General features: G+C 45.0%; 1 protein-coding gene across 3 annotated transcripts in view; it reads left to right on the forward strand.

Annotated features, from left to right (window-relative positions):
- xylt1 (xylosyltransferase I) overlaps positions 1–18,007 on the forward strand; it is a 46,519-nt gene that overhangs the window by 14,616 nt on the left and 13,896 nt on the right. For all 3 annotated transcript variants that reach the window (XR_013964811.1, XM_080774907.1, XM_080774908.1), the window contains exons 2-7: positions 4,968–5,502; positions 8,746–8,918; positions 9,624–9,826; positions 15,255–15,335; positions 15,518–15,734; positions 16,422–16,598. Coding sequence is in view for 2 of the 3 variants with exons in the window: in XM_080774907.1 (XP_080631033.1) it covers positions 4,968–5,502; positions 8,746–8,918; positions 9,624–9,826; positions 15,255–15,335; positions 15,518–15,734; positions 16,422–16,598 (1,386 nt within the window). In the remaining variant the exon portion in view is untranslated. The remainder of the gene's footprint in view (positions 1–4,967; positions 5,503–8,745; positions 8,919–9,623; positions 9,827–15,254; positions 15,336–15,517; positions 15,735–16,421; positions 16,599–18,007) is intronic.

The raw sequence follows: 18,007 nt of genomic DNA on the forward strand, positions 1-18,007 counted from the left end.
GAAAACATGGTGTTACATAACACGTGGCGCATGCACACACACACACACACACACACAGACACACAGACACACACACACACACACACACACACACACACACACACACACACACACACACACACACACACACACACACAGACACAGACACACACACACACACACACACACACACACAGTCAGTCTGACCACATGCTGATTGACCAGGCTCCGTCATGGAGCTAGTCACAGCAACACTGGAAATGACATCCTTCATTGATGAAATGTTGCACAAAACATAAAAATAATAAACATAAAACAACCATTTCTCTGGTGAGGACCAGGAAAACTGTCTATTTACTAGAATTTCGCGGGCACTCAATCCCAGAGTTACTTCGCCACGCACTCCGCGGCAGAAGTGCTGTGTTTGCATGAATGAAACTGTATGTAATCGCGCCTGTGTGTGTGTGTGTGTGTGTGTGTGTGGGACACGTGTGTGTGTGTGTGTGTGTGTGTGGGACACGTGTGTGTGTGTGTGTGGGGGTGGCTTACAGGCGGTTGCGAACACTCTAATTGTTTTACTTAGGCAAAAAACAACTATTGACAAAGAACAATATTGATGTAAGTAAGGGAATCGCTGTGTCAGTGATATTTTAAATAAAGACATTTAGAAGGAATAAGCAAAATCCAATTCGTCCCCTTCCTTCCAGCCGCACATCTTTTTCCGAACATGTTTTAATTGGCTGGAGCGCACATCTTTTGGCCACGTGACCAACTTTACAAATGTTAAAATAGATAACTATACTCGTGGGGACTTTCGGCCCTCACAAGTATAGTAATACAAGTACGCACGCACGCGTGCACACACACACACACTCCCCCCCCCCCCCCCTCTCAAAGACTACTTTACTGTGTTTCCCCGGGTGCCTGGGGGAAGAAGGCTGGCTGTGTGAGTGTCTTTCTCTGGGAGCAGCAGGGGTGTGAGGCAGCGCTGACATCAATAACAGCCTGCTGTTGATGGGGACAAAATACAAGGAGAGAAGGAACGAGAGAGAGGGAGAGAACATTGATCGAAGCAATAAAATGACACATCTTAAGAAATGATTGAGGAATAAGAACCCTCTAGATGTGTGTGTGTGTGTGTGTGTGTGTGTGTGTGTGTGTGTGTGTGTGTGTGTGTGTGTGTGTGTGCGCGCGCGTGTGTGCGTGTGCGCGTGCGTGCGTGGGATAAATCTTTATTGATCCCTGTGGATGAATTCAGCTGTCATAGCAGCAGCAGTGACAATAAAACGCAAGAGATGTGCAGGTACAAGTTATAACCCTTTTCCACCAAACTCTGGTTTATTTTTACATATGAGGGAAACGGACCAAAAATAGGCAATTGACTCATTTTATGCCTTTCTGAGTTTCTTTCCTCTGGTGTGTCACATTTGACGTCATGAATGTGCTGGAGAACAGGAGAAAATGAGCTTGTCTGCCCGGGGGATCTTCTCCACAGTTATCTCTCCATCCGCGTGTCTTAGCTGAGCTCATCCCGCTTAACCACATCCCTGTTCTGGGCATGTCGTCATAATAGGCGAAAATAGCCAATCTACAAGCTTGCAACACACCACAATGTGATGCACTGTGAGCTTGTAGGTCGGCTATATTCAGCGAGGAGATTTGGTGTAGGGAGGGGAAAATGGAGGGGGGCCAAGTAATAGTATAGACCCCTGAGGGTCCATGGTCAACAAAGTATAGACCCCTGAGGGTCCATGGTCAACAAAGTATAGACCCCTGAGGGTCCATGGTCAACAAAGTATAGACCCCTGAGGGACCATGTTAACAAAGTATAGACCCCTGAGGGACCATGTTAACAAAGTATAGACCCCTGAGGGACCATGTTAACAAAGTATAGACCCCTGAGGGACCATGTTAACAAAGTATAGACCCCTGAGGGACCATGTTAACAAAGTATAGACCCCTGAGGGACCATGGTCAACAAAGTATAGACCCCTGAGGGACCATGTTAACAAAGTATAGACCCCTGAGGGACCATGTTAACAAAGTATAGACCCCTGAGGGACCATGTTAACAAAGTATAGACCCCTGAGGGACCATGTTAACAAAGTATAGACCCCTGAGGGTCCATGTTAACAAAGTATAGACCCCTGAGGGACCATGTTAACAAAGTATAATAGGGTTTAAGTGGTTCATGTCGCGAAGGAGTTTGTTTTGCTCAAATCATTTGAGGTCATGTCGCATTTATTTAGTTTTTAGAATTTCCTTCCACAGAATATGACAGATGTCAAACGCAATCTTATCAACAGTTTAAGTTTTATGTACCTATTGTTTTACTGTATCAAAATGATGTGTTCCCCCTCGCCATTTTCAACTGCCCCCTCAGTCATTTCATCCTGGAGCCGAGCATGGTGTGCGTGTGGGCGTGCGTGTGTACGTGCATGCCACGGCGTATGTCAGCAAATGCCCGTCTGCATAGCCGTAACGTGTGTTTGTGTGTGTGCGTGCAAGAGAGAGAGAGAGAGAGAGTGAGCCTAAAGAAAGAATGATGTCTTTGTAGGTGAGCTGTGGTATTTTAGCTGTGGCCTTGCAGTCTCCATGGAATCTACGCACACTCTGCGAAAAAATGCACAGTGTGTCAAGTTGAGAGAGAGAGAGAGAGAGTTACAGTACAGTACAGTAGTTACATAGTTACACACGAGCACTGGTGATTTCCTGCATTCAAATTATGGGCAGTTTTGCTTGAAAACAGACCCTGTAAATTGCTCGTGTTTGCACGTAAAAAACGAGTTAACATGAAAGGAGCATGAAACCCTATAGTCTGATTTTGTAGTTTGTTTCCCATTTGAGATGACAAACTACGATTAGCAAAAAATAGCAGTTGCATCGGGATGCCAGGGTTAATGTGTCAATATGAGCACTCAGGATTCTGCTGGTATTGCGTGTGCACAGCATTAGTTGTAGTGGCAATAATGACAGTAGTGGCAGCAATAACAGGACCAATATTAGTTCAGTTGTAGTTTCCATTTCAACACTCACAATCTGGCCTTTTCTCACTCCATCTCTCCTCTCTCTCTGTCCCACTGCATCTCTCTCTCTCTCTCTCTCTCTCTCTCTCTCTCTCTCTCTCTCTCTCTCTCTCTCTCTCTCTCTCTCTCTCTCTCTGGAGGCGAGTCCATGTTTGTTCTAGGTGTCTCCATACCTTAGCATTAACCCTAATACCAGGGAGCTGGAAATATCCACTGCCCTACACACACACACACACACACACACACACACACACACACACACAGCCACACAGCCCCCAATCATACATGGTTACAACAACGCTTCCCTTGTAGATTCCGAATAGATGTTCTCTCTCTCACTCTGTGTGTGTGTGCGTGATGTGAGAGCCCTGTACATGTTTTGTAAGCTGGTATTAGAGATGAGATAATGACAGGTTGTCTGGAGTGCAGGTGGTAACAACTGATATTACTGCCTTCTCCCATGTACTGTACAAATGTGTGTGTGATGCGCGCGCGTGTGTGTGTATGCGCGCATAAATCAGTGTCAGACAGACAGCAAACAGCTCATGTCTTACCAGCATTCCCTATGCATGAGCTAGATTTAAACTGCACAATACACACACGTGCACACACACATACACACACGCACGGACGCACGCACACACACACACACACACACACACACACACACGCGCGCGCGCACGCACACCTCTGAGGTCAGAGGTCATAGCCAAGGTGACAGTCTTGAATACAGGAAGCTTCATTCCTCGCTCTTGTCTCCCTGTAGCCTCTGGAGAAAGCACTCTGTGACGGAACTACTGTCTGTCCTGTAGAACTACTCTATTCTGATCTGTGTTCAAAGTTCTCTTCAAAGTACCTAATTCTAAACTCTTACTGTGGGCTGTTGATGAGGGAGAGAGTTGTGTAATTTGTCTGCGCGCGTGCGTGCGTGCATGCGTTTGTGTGTGTGTGTTGTATTTGTGTGATAATTATTATTATTCTTTTTGTATTTGTGATACAGTAGTAACCCTGTCCTCCTGATGCACCATGGGAGATGACAGCTATTTCACTGGATCGATACACTCCACACCTGTGTTCTCTCCCCCTCATTTCAGCGTCTCACAGTCCCCCTCTTCTTTTCTCCTCTCCTCTCGTTGTGTGTAGCCCATTATTTCACTCTTATCTCATCCAAAAACAACACCTATAAAAGTTTGGTTTGTTACTACACTGGGTCTGTATACTAACATGTTTTGACATGTCCACTCGTATTTTTAGCCTGCCCACAGTGATTTGTGGCAGCATGGTAAAAATACACATGTGCTGTACATGTAAACCTGACGAGATGTCTGTGTGTCTGTGAACAAAATAACACCAGGAACAGTGGGAAGTACATGCTGTCCCAACTGTTGAAAAGGTTGAAAAGGTTCCACGACCCATTTTTGCCACCTTTCTTTCTTTCTTTCTTTACTTACTTACTTACTAAAGAGAGCTAAAGTAATTAATTCAGAATGTATTGTTGTATGTTTGGGCCTCGGGGAGACACCAAAATTTGACCAAATGTATCTTTTGCGTCTTGAGTTGAACCACTGCGATGCGATGTTGGTGCAGGTGAGGTGTGTACCTCCAAGTCTGTGTGCTTTTCTCCACATGACGTACACCACTTAAAAATAACCAGATGGGTAAAATGTTTGCCCCTCAGGTCCGCCACTGCTGGACTGCTCGATGCCTAAGGAATGGCGTCTAAACATTTTTGGTGAAGCAGCTTTCTGCTTCTATGGGCCAACGGCCTGGAATTAACTTAGAGGCAGCCTCTAAGTTAATTATTATTTTTATTATTATTAATGACATGCCCAAAATAGGGACATCAGGTTGGAAGTGTTTTAACTAGACCAGAGATCATAATCATTGTCATAATCAGACAGTGGGGGAAATGACCCAGTCGTTGTCATTGATTGTAGATTCCCTCTCTTCTCTCCTCCTCAGGATGGCTACCACTCTCACCGCCCCAAAGAGAAAGTGCGGCCAGACAGCAACAACAATGAGAACTCCGTCCCCAAAGACTTTGACACCATCGACAGCAACAGCAACCTGGGTGCGCGTTCCCAGTCCCAGCACCAGCGGGCGTCGGCCGCCAACGGCAAACGCAAGCTGGAAAAGGCGCAGGTGCAACAAGGCGCGCCGGCAAAATCGGCCAACGAGGTCCTCAAGCACCCTCCCGTCCAACCCAGAGGGGCGGGGCACAGTCGCAGCCACGCGCATGTCCGTAAGCCGCGCCCTCAGGATCCCACTGTCCCGGCGCCGACTCGGGTGTCCAAGCAGGACCTCGCCGTGCGCCAGTCCAGGAAGTCGGACGAGAGGAAGGTGCAGCCGCAGTGTGAGATCAGCGGGAAAGAGGCCATTTCGGCTCTGTCCAGAGCCAAGAGCAGGGAGTGTCGCCAGCAGATAGTGGAGGTCTACTGCAAACACAAGGACAGGATGCTCATGCCTGAGAAAGTAACTCGCTACTGCCCCCTAGAAGGTGAGTACAGAAGCTGCAGTAGTATAGTATTTTCTACATTTAAGTAAATTATTCAGTTAACCACTTACGCCCTAGCCTGGCATGGGCAGACTAATATCACTGTGTAGAACGTCGGTGTGGAAGATTTATTTCCAAGTCTCACTTTGTGGGCTCTGATTGGTCACCCATAAAATCTGGGGTGAGCGTTGTAATTCAAACGGAGGAGTGCCAGACCAATCTCCCCAGGGATTCGTCTGGTTTCCAGGCTACTTAAGCCCTATTCAAAAATGTACAAAAATAGCTGATAATAGAAGCTCACAACACGTTCCTATGCAACATGTTGTGAGTTTGTAGGCATTTTGTCGGTGGAAAAATAACATTTCTGCCTTATAGGGATGCCCAAAATAGGGACACCAGCGCGAAAGCAATTGTAAATGTACACAAAATAAAAAAATAATACCAATGACGGGAAAATGGCCCATGTCTATATATATATGAAACATGGTCGAAGATGTGCCCAGACAATGACAGGTAACTGATCCACCAGTGCGGTGTGGTGAGGTTTAGGTTTGGCGTCCTCCTCCCCTCTTTGAAGAAACAAACGAAAGCCAAGAACAAGGAGAGAAGAAAGCCTTGACGGAGCCAGTGACTAAATGAAAGGGTGGAGGGAAGCAGAGGGAGAATGTAAAGCAGCCTGGAAGAGGCAGAACGCAGTCTCGCCTACAAATTAAACATTCGTATATTTCACATTTCGAAGCCGGCACGTGCCAAGGCGAGAAGCGAGTTGGATCTCGCCGAGGGGCGTCCCGAATCTGAATCGAATCTGATTTAGCCTGTTCTATTTTCAGTGATCAATCCGTTGCCCGATTCCTGAATGCCACATGGATGCAGCTCAAACCTCCTAAATACACCCTAATTAGATGAGCAGTTTGTAGGTTTATATTTGGAATGGCTGACTAATGATTTAGTCGTAGTTCAAGTCAGTGATCCGCCCTGGGCCGTTCAACATTTCATTTATGTGATTATAGGCTGCTTTGATGATGTACTAGTCATTATATGTATAGACTGAAGCCGCTTAGGAGAAGTGATGAACTCGGCATTTCAGCCTGATGTCTGGAAAGCCTTTGATAATGTGCGTGGAGCTGCGCACATGCGTGTGTGTGTGTGTGTGTGTGTGTGTGTGTGTGTGTGTGTGTGTGTGTGTGTGTGTGTGTGTGTGCGTGCGTGTGCATGTGTGTAGTTGTGTACAAGCCGCTACAACTTGCGTGACACCATCGTGCAACTTAAGTATAACGCAGACTTTAGGGTTAGGGTTGAAAATGGCAAACAATGGTAAAAATGTCATTTATAATGAGGGGTTAACTACTGTATACACACAGTGGTTGCTGGGTTAAAGGAATAACAGAGTTTAAAGATCGAAACCGCACTGAACATGAGCTTCATCAGGTCAATTAAAAATGGCATTCATAAAATTGAAGTAAAATGTGTTTGTGTGTGACCGCATGTACGTACAGTATGTATGTATACTATGTATGTATGTGTGTGTGTGTTCTCTCTCTCTCTCTCTCTCTGTGTGTGTGTGTGTGTGTGTGTGTGTGTGTGTGTGTGTGTGTGTGTGTGTGTGTGTGTGTGTGTGTGTGTGTGTGTGTGTGTGTGTGTGCGCGCGTGTGCGTGTGCGTACATGAGTGTGAGTGTGTGCGTGATCGTGTGTGTGTGTGTACGCATGCTTGCATGACTTTGCGCATTTATGTGTGTGTTGATGGCTGAATACCAATAGTTTCCTCCTCTCTGCTTGGGTCTGTTGCGCCAGCAGCAGCAGCAGCAGCAGCAGCGCTGCTCTCTCGCATGGCAGATTACTGTCATTACTCCTCCAGCTCCTATCCCAGCAGGCCCCAGGATGCTCACTAATTACGCCCAGCCACCCACGGCCCCGCCCCATATCCCAGCAGGCCTCACCCGACGCCATCTTTAGATGGCACACCGTGACCGTCCGTTTTATTTTTGTGTGTGTGTGTGTGTGTGTGTGTGTGTGTGTGTGTGTGTGTGTGTGTTTATATATAAATGAGGACACATTTAGCTCCTCCAAACCGCAAGCCAGGGGACGACGATGAGGCCTGGGAAATGTAGTCTGTGATCTGCGAATGTTTCTGGGCAGAGAGAACATGCCTTTCATTGAAACATTGTTCCTGTCCTACGCCAGCAATGCCCTCTGTCATTTAAGATAGTGAGAGTGAGTTTCTCATAAGGGAAGCTATACGGGCACTTATATACTGCATTTGGGGTTGAGGACATTGGGCCTCCCCAAGTAATTGACAAAACACTAAGATGTTATTGATGATATGACATAAAATTAAATGTCATGGTATTATTTCTTTACATACTACTTAACATAAGTGGTCAGATGGGTGACATTTTCAACTGGGCCCTCATCCAGAAACCACTGTTCTATGCGGAAGCATCTGACGACTTGCATTGATGAAATACAGTAGGATCTTGTGTGCGATCATGTCTCAACCATTTCTTTCTATCCTGAAAAATGACTCAAGGACATGTCTTTCAATTAAACATTCTATGCCGAAGCAGCTGGCAACTTCCATTCAGGAAATAGCTACTATATTTAAATCCATGTCTTGTACACATTGATCTTGAAAAATGGCTGAATCAGTGTCTCTGAAATGCATCAAACTGTCAGACAACCCAGCAGCAGTGCTGGTTCAGTACAGTCTGTTTGCTGACACGGTTCTGTTGTAGTAAACAGTACTGTACTATAGTTTTGAGGTACTTTTACTTTGCTTGAGTATTTCTTCTTTTTCACTACTAAATGATACATTTTACTCCACTGCAGTTATTATTGTTATTATTTTTTTAATGCATTATTATATTATTATTATTTTTGCGGCTTTCGCCTTTATTCATTTTTTTTATAGAGGGACAGACAGTAGGCTGACAGGAAATGCGGGAGACAGATGGGGGAGTGAAATGCATTAAAGGGCCGTCGGGATCGGGAGTCGAGCCCACGGCACACTGCCAGACTGGATTACCAGCCAAGGTGCCTGGACCGCTGAGCCACGGCCCAGGCCCAGTTATTTTAAACCTTAGCTAGAAGTTACTTTGTAAACGTAGATTTTTATTACAAGACATACATTCACGATGCATACATTCAGAGTGAGCTTGTGACAACCTTAGAACAAAAACAAAAAGTAGTATTTCTACATTGTGGTATTGCTGCTGGTAGTAAAGCAGCCCCTCTCTTGCCTCTCGCAGGGAAGGCCGTTGTGAACGTACAATGGGATGAGGACCCCTCCGAGGCTGCCCCAGCAGTGCCTGTGCGCATCGCCTATGTCCTGGTAGTCCATGGCCGGGCCTCGCGTCAGTTCCAGAGACTCTTCAAAGCTATCTACCACACCTCTCACTACTACTACATCCATGTAGACAAGGTGAGACCACTGCAGACCCCCATAGACCTCTGTAGAGAAGTTTAAACAGAGACTGTCGTAGACTACCATACTGCCCTACAAAGCCAAAGGACAGCAACTATGTCTTTTGGAAACATTTGTGTATCCCAAAGGTCAAATTAGTCTTTGTGATTTTGGGGGATAAACAATTAACTCAAGAACATATTTACATATACAATTTCAAATTACAATACATTTACAATTAGTGTAATATAATGTATTTGCCCATATCGCATTTGGCTGACCATTTGAAACATTTTAAACCCATTATCGGCCAATTTCTTTCCCCGTAGTTACTGCACTTTGGCTTTGTAGGGCATGCTGCCCAGTCCTCTGCACTGAAGTACATGTTGCTAGAGATTTCCTTAACCACTATAGTTCTCTATAGAGAGGTACAAATGAAAGCTTTTATGTTTATTTCTTTTATGACAACTGTCATCAGACTGCATATAATGCATGATTACTCTCCCTTAATGATTCTGTGTCCCTGTAACAAATACATGTGTTGTTAATATTATGTAATTTGAGGACCCCTTTATCCCCTTTATACATTAACTCCGAGACTGTACTAATGTAACCATTTGGTCACATTAGTAGTACAGTCTCAGAGTTACAAATTATTATGAGGATGTTACCATGTTCTTTTGCATGCCTAACTTTCCCCCCCTCCCTTTATTTCTCTTCCAGCGTTCCAACTACCTCCACAGAGAGGTCCTAGCGCTAGCTAGCAAGTACTCCAACGTGCGCGTCACTCCGTGGCGTATGGCGACCATCTGGGGTGGGGCCAGCTTGCTGAGCATGTACCTACACAGCATGCAAGACCTCCTGAAAATGACCGACTGGGCGTGGGACTTCTTCATTAATCTCAGCGCCGCTGACTACCCAATCAGGTGAAGAAGGGCTGAGAATTCAACGTATCATTTCTGTATTTTTAAGCCCAAACCACACCAAAGGGTCGGGTTGGGACAAAACGTTTTTTTAAGGTAGACCACACCAATGCAACTCATTGCAACTCAATGCGTTGCAACTATGCAGACAAACTGTAATCCATAAAGGCTTGTTGAAATTCACGCTGTGGCCTCTCCTCCCCACGAGACAGATGTGAGACTCCCAAGTTGCCGATAGCATCAAACGATGCATCAAGCAAGCAAACACCATGCCGATTCATTAAACCATTGCGTAGGGCTAATGGGCTCTAACCGATACCTGGCCTGCCCTTTGGGGCCTTGTTGTGTTTGTTTAGAATCTCATGGATCAGGTTACACGTCCAATACACTGTGAGTCCAGTGACTCCGTAATGGATTGGGAGTCTGTACGTTTGAAGCAGAGCTGCACTGGCTGTGCGAGGCAGCTAGGGGAATGGTAGTCTCTCGAGGACACTGTTTTTCCTTTATTTTTAGCCAGGTGCAACCTGGCTATACTGTTGATGTTGAGACTAGTGAGGACCTAGTGGACACATTTTCATGATTGGCTGCCTCTAGCGCCTCTAAGCCAATGGGAGATTAAAAAAAAAACGTGAAGCCGTATCCTCTAAGCCAGAGGTTCCCAAACTGTGGTGCGTGCACCCCTTGTGGTGGTGCCTGAGCGCCTTCTAGGGGGTGCGTGACATGAAAAGGCTAATGGTGGTGCTATGGTTTTATTTTAAATATATTAACATATTATGCCAATATATGGCAAGTATATGCAGAATATAGCATCTGCTGCATATATGCCTTATTAAGGTTCATATATGTGCATATATGTGGATAAATAGGAAATGTATGTCTCTATATAGCTTATGCAATGTATATTTCCATGGGTCAGCTAGGTTGGGAGGTATAGGGGGTGCATGGCCAAAACGGTTTGGGAACTGCTGCTCTGAGCCAATGGTAGATAAAACCCATAGTGAGCTTGCTGCACCTGGCAGTTATGACGTGAGCCATTCTTGTTTGACAATGGGTTTTCAGATTGGGGGAATGGAGACAGCGTGGGGTGTAAAAGAGAGGGAGACAGAGTGGGGTGTAAAAGAGAGGGTGTGTAAAAAATAAAATCTAAAATTTGCTACGGATAAGACCAAGTCTTTGCCACGGACATATTTATGACTCCCGGTAGAGATATTATTGCCCTGTGATTCTCTCATTTCTAACTGTTGCTTAAGCATCAAGGAAAAGAGTCATCCCCTAAGCGGTATTAGTGTTACTTAAAGGTAGTTCATGCCTCATGGTAACGATTCGGTTCGGTCGGTATGGCTGTTTTTTTGGGATGAACTACTTCACCCCTAGCATCCCTGTTCTGGGGTGAATATTTTGCAAAACTAGCCGAGCTTGTATGTAGATTGGTTTATTTGTGATCTTATAGATCGGCTATATTTGTGATCTTGTACATTGGCTCTATTTTGGTGAAATATAGAGCCCTGGGGGAGCTCTGGTCAACTAAGTACAGGGTTTAAAATGGTTGAGCCTAATTTTAAACGCTGTGGTACAACATTGTTGCTTGCCAATCTACAAGCTAACAATGCGCCATGATTCACAATGTATACGTGTACAGTAAGCTTGACTTATGCTGTACTTCATTGTATGACCGGTGAGTAACACCGCTTTGGGTTTTGTTCAGTACAGCGCGGTCTTACTGTAAGTAAGCCTTGACTGAGCCATTAGGCCCATATGGCAGGAGCCTATCTCCTGTTTCTGTAGCATGAGGCAGCTTGATGTACAAGTACACCCCCTGGACATGACTCTGTATGCCACAGGGACTTACAAACAAACCCTTATTGTTGAGTGCAAAGCAGCAGGGCAGCAGGGTCCCATTTTTCAGCGTCTTTGGTATGACCCGGGCTCAAAACCCAACCTTCCAGTCTCAGCCCAGGTATACAGTATATATTCTCTGGTGCTGTGGAGGGGATGTGGGTTTTCACCAACAGGAGAGCTATCGTTCATTGACAGACCTTAATGCAGTTCTGTTCTCTGTTCTGTGCACACACCACATTGATCACACGCTGCTAGCTCAGATCTATACCCCCGACACGGCATTAGGGCAATGTTGTCAATAGCTGTATCTAAGTACATTGTTTGCAAGTTAATGGGGCAGTGTGTGTGTGTGTGTGTGTGTGTGTGTGTGTGTGTGTGTGTGTGTGTGTGTGTGTGTGTGCGCGTGTGCCTCTCTCTGTGTGTGTGTGTGTGTGTGTGTGTTAGGGCATTCACTTCTAGTAATTTTTACTAGTTGACTAGTTGCCTAGTTTACTAGTCGACTAGTTGTTTAACTACCTAACCTACAAAATCGAGGTTTTTTTTCCCTTTCTTATCAACTAGTCAACTAGTACCAACCAGGTCGACTAGTGGATTTAATGGTCGACTAGTTGATTAGTTGACTAGTTGCTTAATGCCCTTGTGTGTGTGTGTGTGTGTGTGTGTGTGTGTGTGTGTGTGTGTGTGTGTGTGTGTGTGTGTGTGTGTGTGTGTGTGTGTGTGTGTGTGTGTGTGTGTGTGTGTGTGTGTGTGTGTGTGTGTGTGCATTCATATTTGTGAGCATGCAAGCATTTATTTAAGTTACATTTAAATTTGTGCACACTCATGTACATTTCCTTGCTTTTGTGTGCACAATCTGAACATCTATGCGTGTGTGTGTGTCATAAATACTGTTCAATTACCTCCTTGTGAGAAGGCATATGAAAGCTTGTCAGTGTAGTGCAGACTCCAGCGCACCTGACATGCACACAAACACGGCCACAAACACAAACACACACACACACACACACACACACACACATATGGATGCCTGTGGTTTGTTTCTCCAGCAGAGCGGCATGGGCTAGCAAAGGAGGTAATCACAGAGCGCTGTGTCTCTCCTCTCCCTGTCTATTCATTATAGGCCTCCGCGAGGCCAGCCCTGCTCCCATGGCAGAGTATAGAGCACTGCACGTACGTATAGGGAGCATGCTGCGTTTTGCTCTGGTTGGAGATGAAGGCAAAAAAGAAAAAGAAATGGTGGCAGCCATCCGTCCCCAAATAACACCCGTCATCCTTACAATGGTGTCTGGTTTTGTCGATAAAGATCCACGGAGATGTGTTGTGTTCCTCCCATGTGGTTTCTTTGTTTGTGTTTTCATTGTGCGTCGGTCTACAAAGATAATGGTTTCAGCTGCTCTGGGGTCGAGGCGTGAAATTGAATAAAAATGATACTGTAGCTCAGTTGGGCTTCTCATAAACAACTATCTGTTTCTGACCTTGTGTGACTTACTGGAGGCAAACTGGATGTTACATTTCTCTGAAATGCCTCTTTAATATAGCAGGAGAACATTATTAACGTTCTCTTCTCTCTTTATTTCCCTTTTCTCCTCCATTTCTTTCTCTCTCTCTCGTCTCAACCACTTTCAACCACGATTCGATTTTTATTATGATTAAAACACAGCATCTCATGGCATCATGAAACAAAAGTCCACAGACAGGGTAGAATTCTAAAGTATTACTTAGTAAAGTACCGTACTGTAGATCTTCTATTTTCGCCATTCAACACCACTGTACGATGAGATAAAAAATAGGGCATAAGTGCTTTTTAATCTCCATTTCCTTTCTCATTATTTCTTGAATTCTTCGACCAGTCAACCCGAAACCCCCTCGAATAAGAGTGTCACTGTCGGCAGCAGATTGGCAAACAGGGACTTGTCGTTAGACTGATCCAAATTGCCTGTCTGGCTGTCTAGCATGTAGGCATTGTGTGCCAGCAGTGGTGATAAGTTTGGTCCAACGCTAAGCTAATTGAAGCAGTAATGCTTAGCTAATTAAAGATGTATTAGCCAAGTGTAATTACCGCGAGCGCCAAGGGACTACAGCTTCTCTCAAAGGACTGAGGTATGGCCTTGGAATACTGATTGGTGTGCGTGCCTGCGTGTGCGTGTGTGTGCCTGCGTGTGTGCGTGAGTGTGTGAGCATGCGTGAGTGTGTGTGTGTGAGTGAGATAACCGTAACCAAGCAAAAAACCTCATACATGCATGTCCAAAACGGTTACTTTTCAGGATTCAAATTCTTTTTAGGTTTTTATTGAGAACAGATTATATATTGTTACACAAACATTATGATATGAAATATTTTTTTCTTTTATAAAAAAAAGAAATACAAAGACAAAAAAGAGAAAGAAAACCCTCAACCCTCCCACGGTCCCACCCATACTGCTCAGTGACACCGCATAATATAGAATAAAGTAGTAAAATGAGGAAATGCTCATTGAAAACATCTGAAAAGAAAATGGCGTACAGTCAACCATATCAGTGGTATCCTGTCTATTAATTGTTTCTACTCAAGTAATGGACAAGGGGCAGCCAAACCTTATCAAATTGTTTCTCCCTGTCTCTCAGGAAATACCTTATTCTCTCAAGATTAAGTGTACTAGTCATTTCATTTAGCCAATGCTTACAGGATTCAAATTCTAAAATAGCAAAAGTAGCAGTAATTTTGAGCTTGTAGATCTGTTTGTGTGACGCTGTATATGATCAAGTAGGATGTTAATTTACCAAAAAAAAACACACAAAGAAAGTATGGAGGTCTCTGCCCAACAGCGACGATAACCGAGATGGCTTAGTGGAGGATATACTGAAGAGAAGTGTAATCTGCCGTGGGCAGTGATGGCCACATTGTACCCGGCCATCACAGAACGTCTCTCCCTAACTCCTCTAGAGCTGTGTGGGTTTGAGTCGGCCACCAAACAGACAGGCTGCAGTATATCATCCTCGGAACAACAGAGGAGATGACGCATGCATGCTGCATCCTGCCCACCGAGTTCCAGCACATCTGTCAGGGCCTCACCTCCTGAACACCGTCCTGGGGCTTCAGCGCTACAACCATTTTTAACCCTGTGTAATCACTCATTTAAAATAGATATGGAGATACACACGCAGCCGTGTGAGCATCCTCACATGGAGCACAGGCTTCCTGTTAAAATTGGCAAGAATTGCTGAACTATAAGCTCACCCAACTCACAAAACGTTGCGTTGTATTTTTGCTACTTTTGCACAACACTGTCACACAATGAAGTATAAAATAGAGCATTAAAAGATGAAATATGGAGATACAATGTTTCTGCCCGGCCGTGACAGTATGTATAATTGTATAATTTATCAACAATTTGTGAGTGAATATGAGAATGTTAGAGGCACTGTTACACGGCTCCACCGGGCGCGTCAATGTCTAGTCTCCGTCACCGTCAGGGAAGGTTCCCTTTTTTTGACGCAACGCGCCCGGTGGAGCCCCGCCATTCAGCAATCATTGTTGTGAGCTTGTATATCGGCTATTGTTAGTGAAGATGAATGCGTGTGGAGTACTAATGTTAACTTCTTCTTCATCTCAGGACCAATGACCAACTTGTGGCTTTCCTTTCCAAATACCGAGACATGAACTTCATCAAATCTCATGGCAGAGACAACGCACGGTAATTACATCTCTATAGGTTCTCTCCGCCTCCTCATTCTACCACATTTCTTGCACGAAATGTTTTGAGCACCTTTACATACACCGTAGGCTATATGAATAATGTGTGTGTGTGTGTGTGTGTGTGTGTGTGTGTGTGTGTGTGTGTGTGTGTGCTTGCTCGTGTGTGTGTGTGTGTCTCAGCTTCATCCGTAAGCAAGGATTGGACCGTCTCTTCTACGAGTGTGACACCCACATGTGGCGTCTCGGAGACCGCAAGATCCCAGAGGGCATAGCGGTGGACGGAGGCTCCGATTGGTTCCTGCTGAACCGGGCGTTCGTGGATTACGTGGTCAGCTCGCAGGACGAGCTGGTCGGAAGCATGAAGCGCTTCTACACTTATACACTGCTGCCTGCAGAGGTACAGCAACGCACACACACACACACACACACACACACACACACACACACACACACACACACACACACACACACACTTAGATTGGCCATATCTAAAGCTTTAGAGCCTGGCCTACGGTATATATTGGTTTGGTCGATATATGGACCATTTGACGTTTTGGATGACAACATTGGTATCTGCAATTATTCATTCGGTGTGATCCAATTTTTAACCACTTTCAACCTCAACATTTTTTGAGGTTGTGGATCTGCTATTGTTTTTAATATGGTTAAATAAATATACGTAAAATATTATCAAATAGAAACTTTAATCAAATGGAAATTGTGCACTTTTTAACAAAATATTGTTCAAAACATTGGTAACCAGTGGTTGCACGCATGCAGGCACGCACGCACGCATGCACGTACTGAACAGAGGTTAAGTGGTTCAGTGTCTTGATCAAGGACACTTGGACGTGCAGCGAAGAGGAGCTGGGGATCGAACCGGGAACCGTCCCACACGGCCGATCTAACTCCTAACACACTGCTGCTGATTCTTATTGGCTGAAATGTCTTCTTTGTCTGCTGTGGTGGGGATGAAATTCCGGCATTCAAAATCTATCTCTCTCTCTCTTTCTCTCTCTAACTATCCCCCCCTGCCTGTTCACCACTCTGTCCCTCTTTCTTTCTTCCTCTCCTCATTCTCCAGTCGTTCTTTCACACAGTCCTGGAGAATAGTGTACACTGTCACACCATGGTGGACAACAACCTGAGGCTGACCAACTGGAACCGCAAGCTGGGCTGTAAGTGCCAGTACAAGCACATAGTGGACTGGTGCGGCTGCTCACCCAATGACTTCAAGTCGTCCGACCTGCCTCGCTTCCAGGTGAACCCCTCGTCTTTTACCCTAGCGTCTCTATTCTGCGCTGAACATTCGGCAAAAATTGCCAATCCACAAGAGACGGTCAAACAGAGTGATGTAACCGAGTGGTGTAACTGATTTATAAGAAAAGGATCAATGATTTAAAAACTACTACTGTAATGAGTAGCACTTTCATGCCAAGAATCATATCATTCTGTAAGAGAAATTGTAACTCTTTCCAAGTGGAGGTATAATTTTGGTGTGAAACTCATGAATGCGTGTGGTTTTAAGAGTGTTCCATACATGCAGTTATGTTTGAGTCATGGAGGTAAACGAAGGTCCAAAATATCTTCCTGAAGAGCCACTGTATTTTCCCATGAAGCTCATCTTTTTGCCTGCATGAGCCAGCACTAGCTGAGACTTTCTGGCTAACTTTCCATTCCATTTATGTGGCCGAAAATAACCTAGTGCACTAGTTTTCTGGATATTGACTTGGCTTAGGTGTGACGTATTAGCTTGTTGCCAGCTAATGCTGTTGGAAAAAAGAATAGCCTAAAGTCTAAACCCCAATTTATGCTGCGTCATGTGATAGAGTCACACGCCTAAAATAGCTGTCCTACAAGCTCACAATATGTCAACGTGCCGTGTCGTCTGCATTTGGGTGGTACATCAACTAGCTAAGTTAGTTCATGTTAATTATTTTTAATGGGTAAATATTTAGAAACTCATAGACAGACGTAATCACTTCAACATGATCCTACTATACGTAAATGTGCCACGCCTCTGCGTGTCTGCATGCGTGTGTGTGTGTGTGTGTACGGTTGTGATGCGTGTAACTCGAGAACCGTTTGCCCCACCAACTTCATATTCGAAACACGCGTTCCACATCCCCGCAGGGAGTGCAGTGCCCGGTATCGAGTTGGACCCACGGTTCTCCAGAACCACCACAAAAGTCAGCCTAAATCCCCTCACCTGTGCAATTCCCAGCCTCTGCCTCAGCAAATTGATTGCCATGGCAACCCCATACCTGACAATTGATTAGCCTACTTAACCAGTCAGTCAATTTGCCCTCTTCAGATACAGAGATCTCCATCTCCATGTGGGACACACAGTTAAAAATGGATGCTATGACAACGGGTATTATTAGGTTCCCAAGTTGCATCATTCTCAAGTAGGCCAGTAGACGGGCACAGGTCTTTTATATAAAAACAAAAGGTGAAATATGGAGATTCAAGGTTTCTGCCCTACAGCGACGCAATGCTAAAGAAGAGGGCAACTTTGGGGTGCCACGGTGGCCAGGCACCAGAATAGCTTAGCATTCACAAATGTGCGTTTGTTTCTTTTACAAGGAGGGTGGTTGGCTTTGGCTACTGGCCCGCGTAACAAGAGATATAAGGACATTGAGCGTGTGTGGTGGAAATGCTGATGGTTTC

The sequence above is a fragment of the Protomyctophum bolini genome (genome assembly GCF_963924005.1).
Source record: "Protomyctophum bolini genome assembly, chromosome: 11".
In the NCBI taxonomy this organism is placed as follows: Eukaryota; Metazoa; Chordata; class Actinopteri; order Myctophiformes; family Myctophidae; genus Protomyctophum; species Protomyctophum bolini.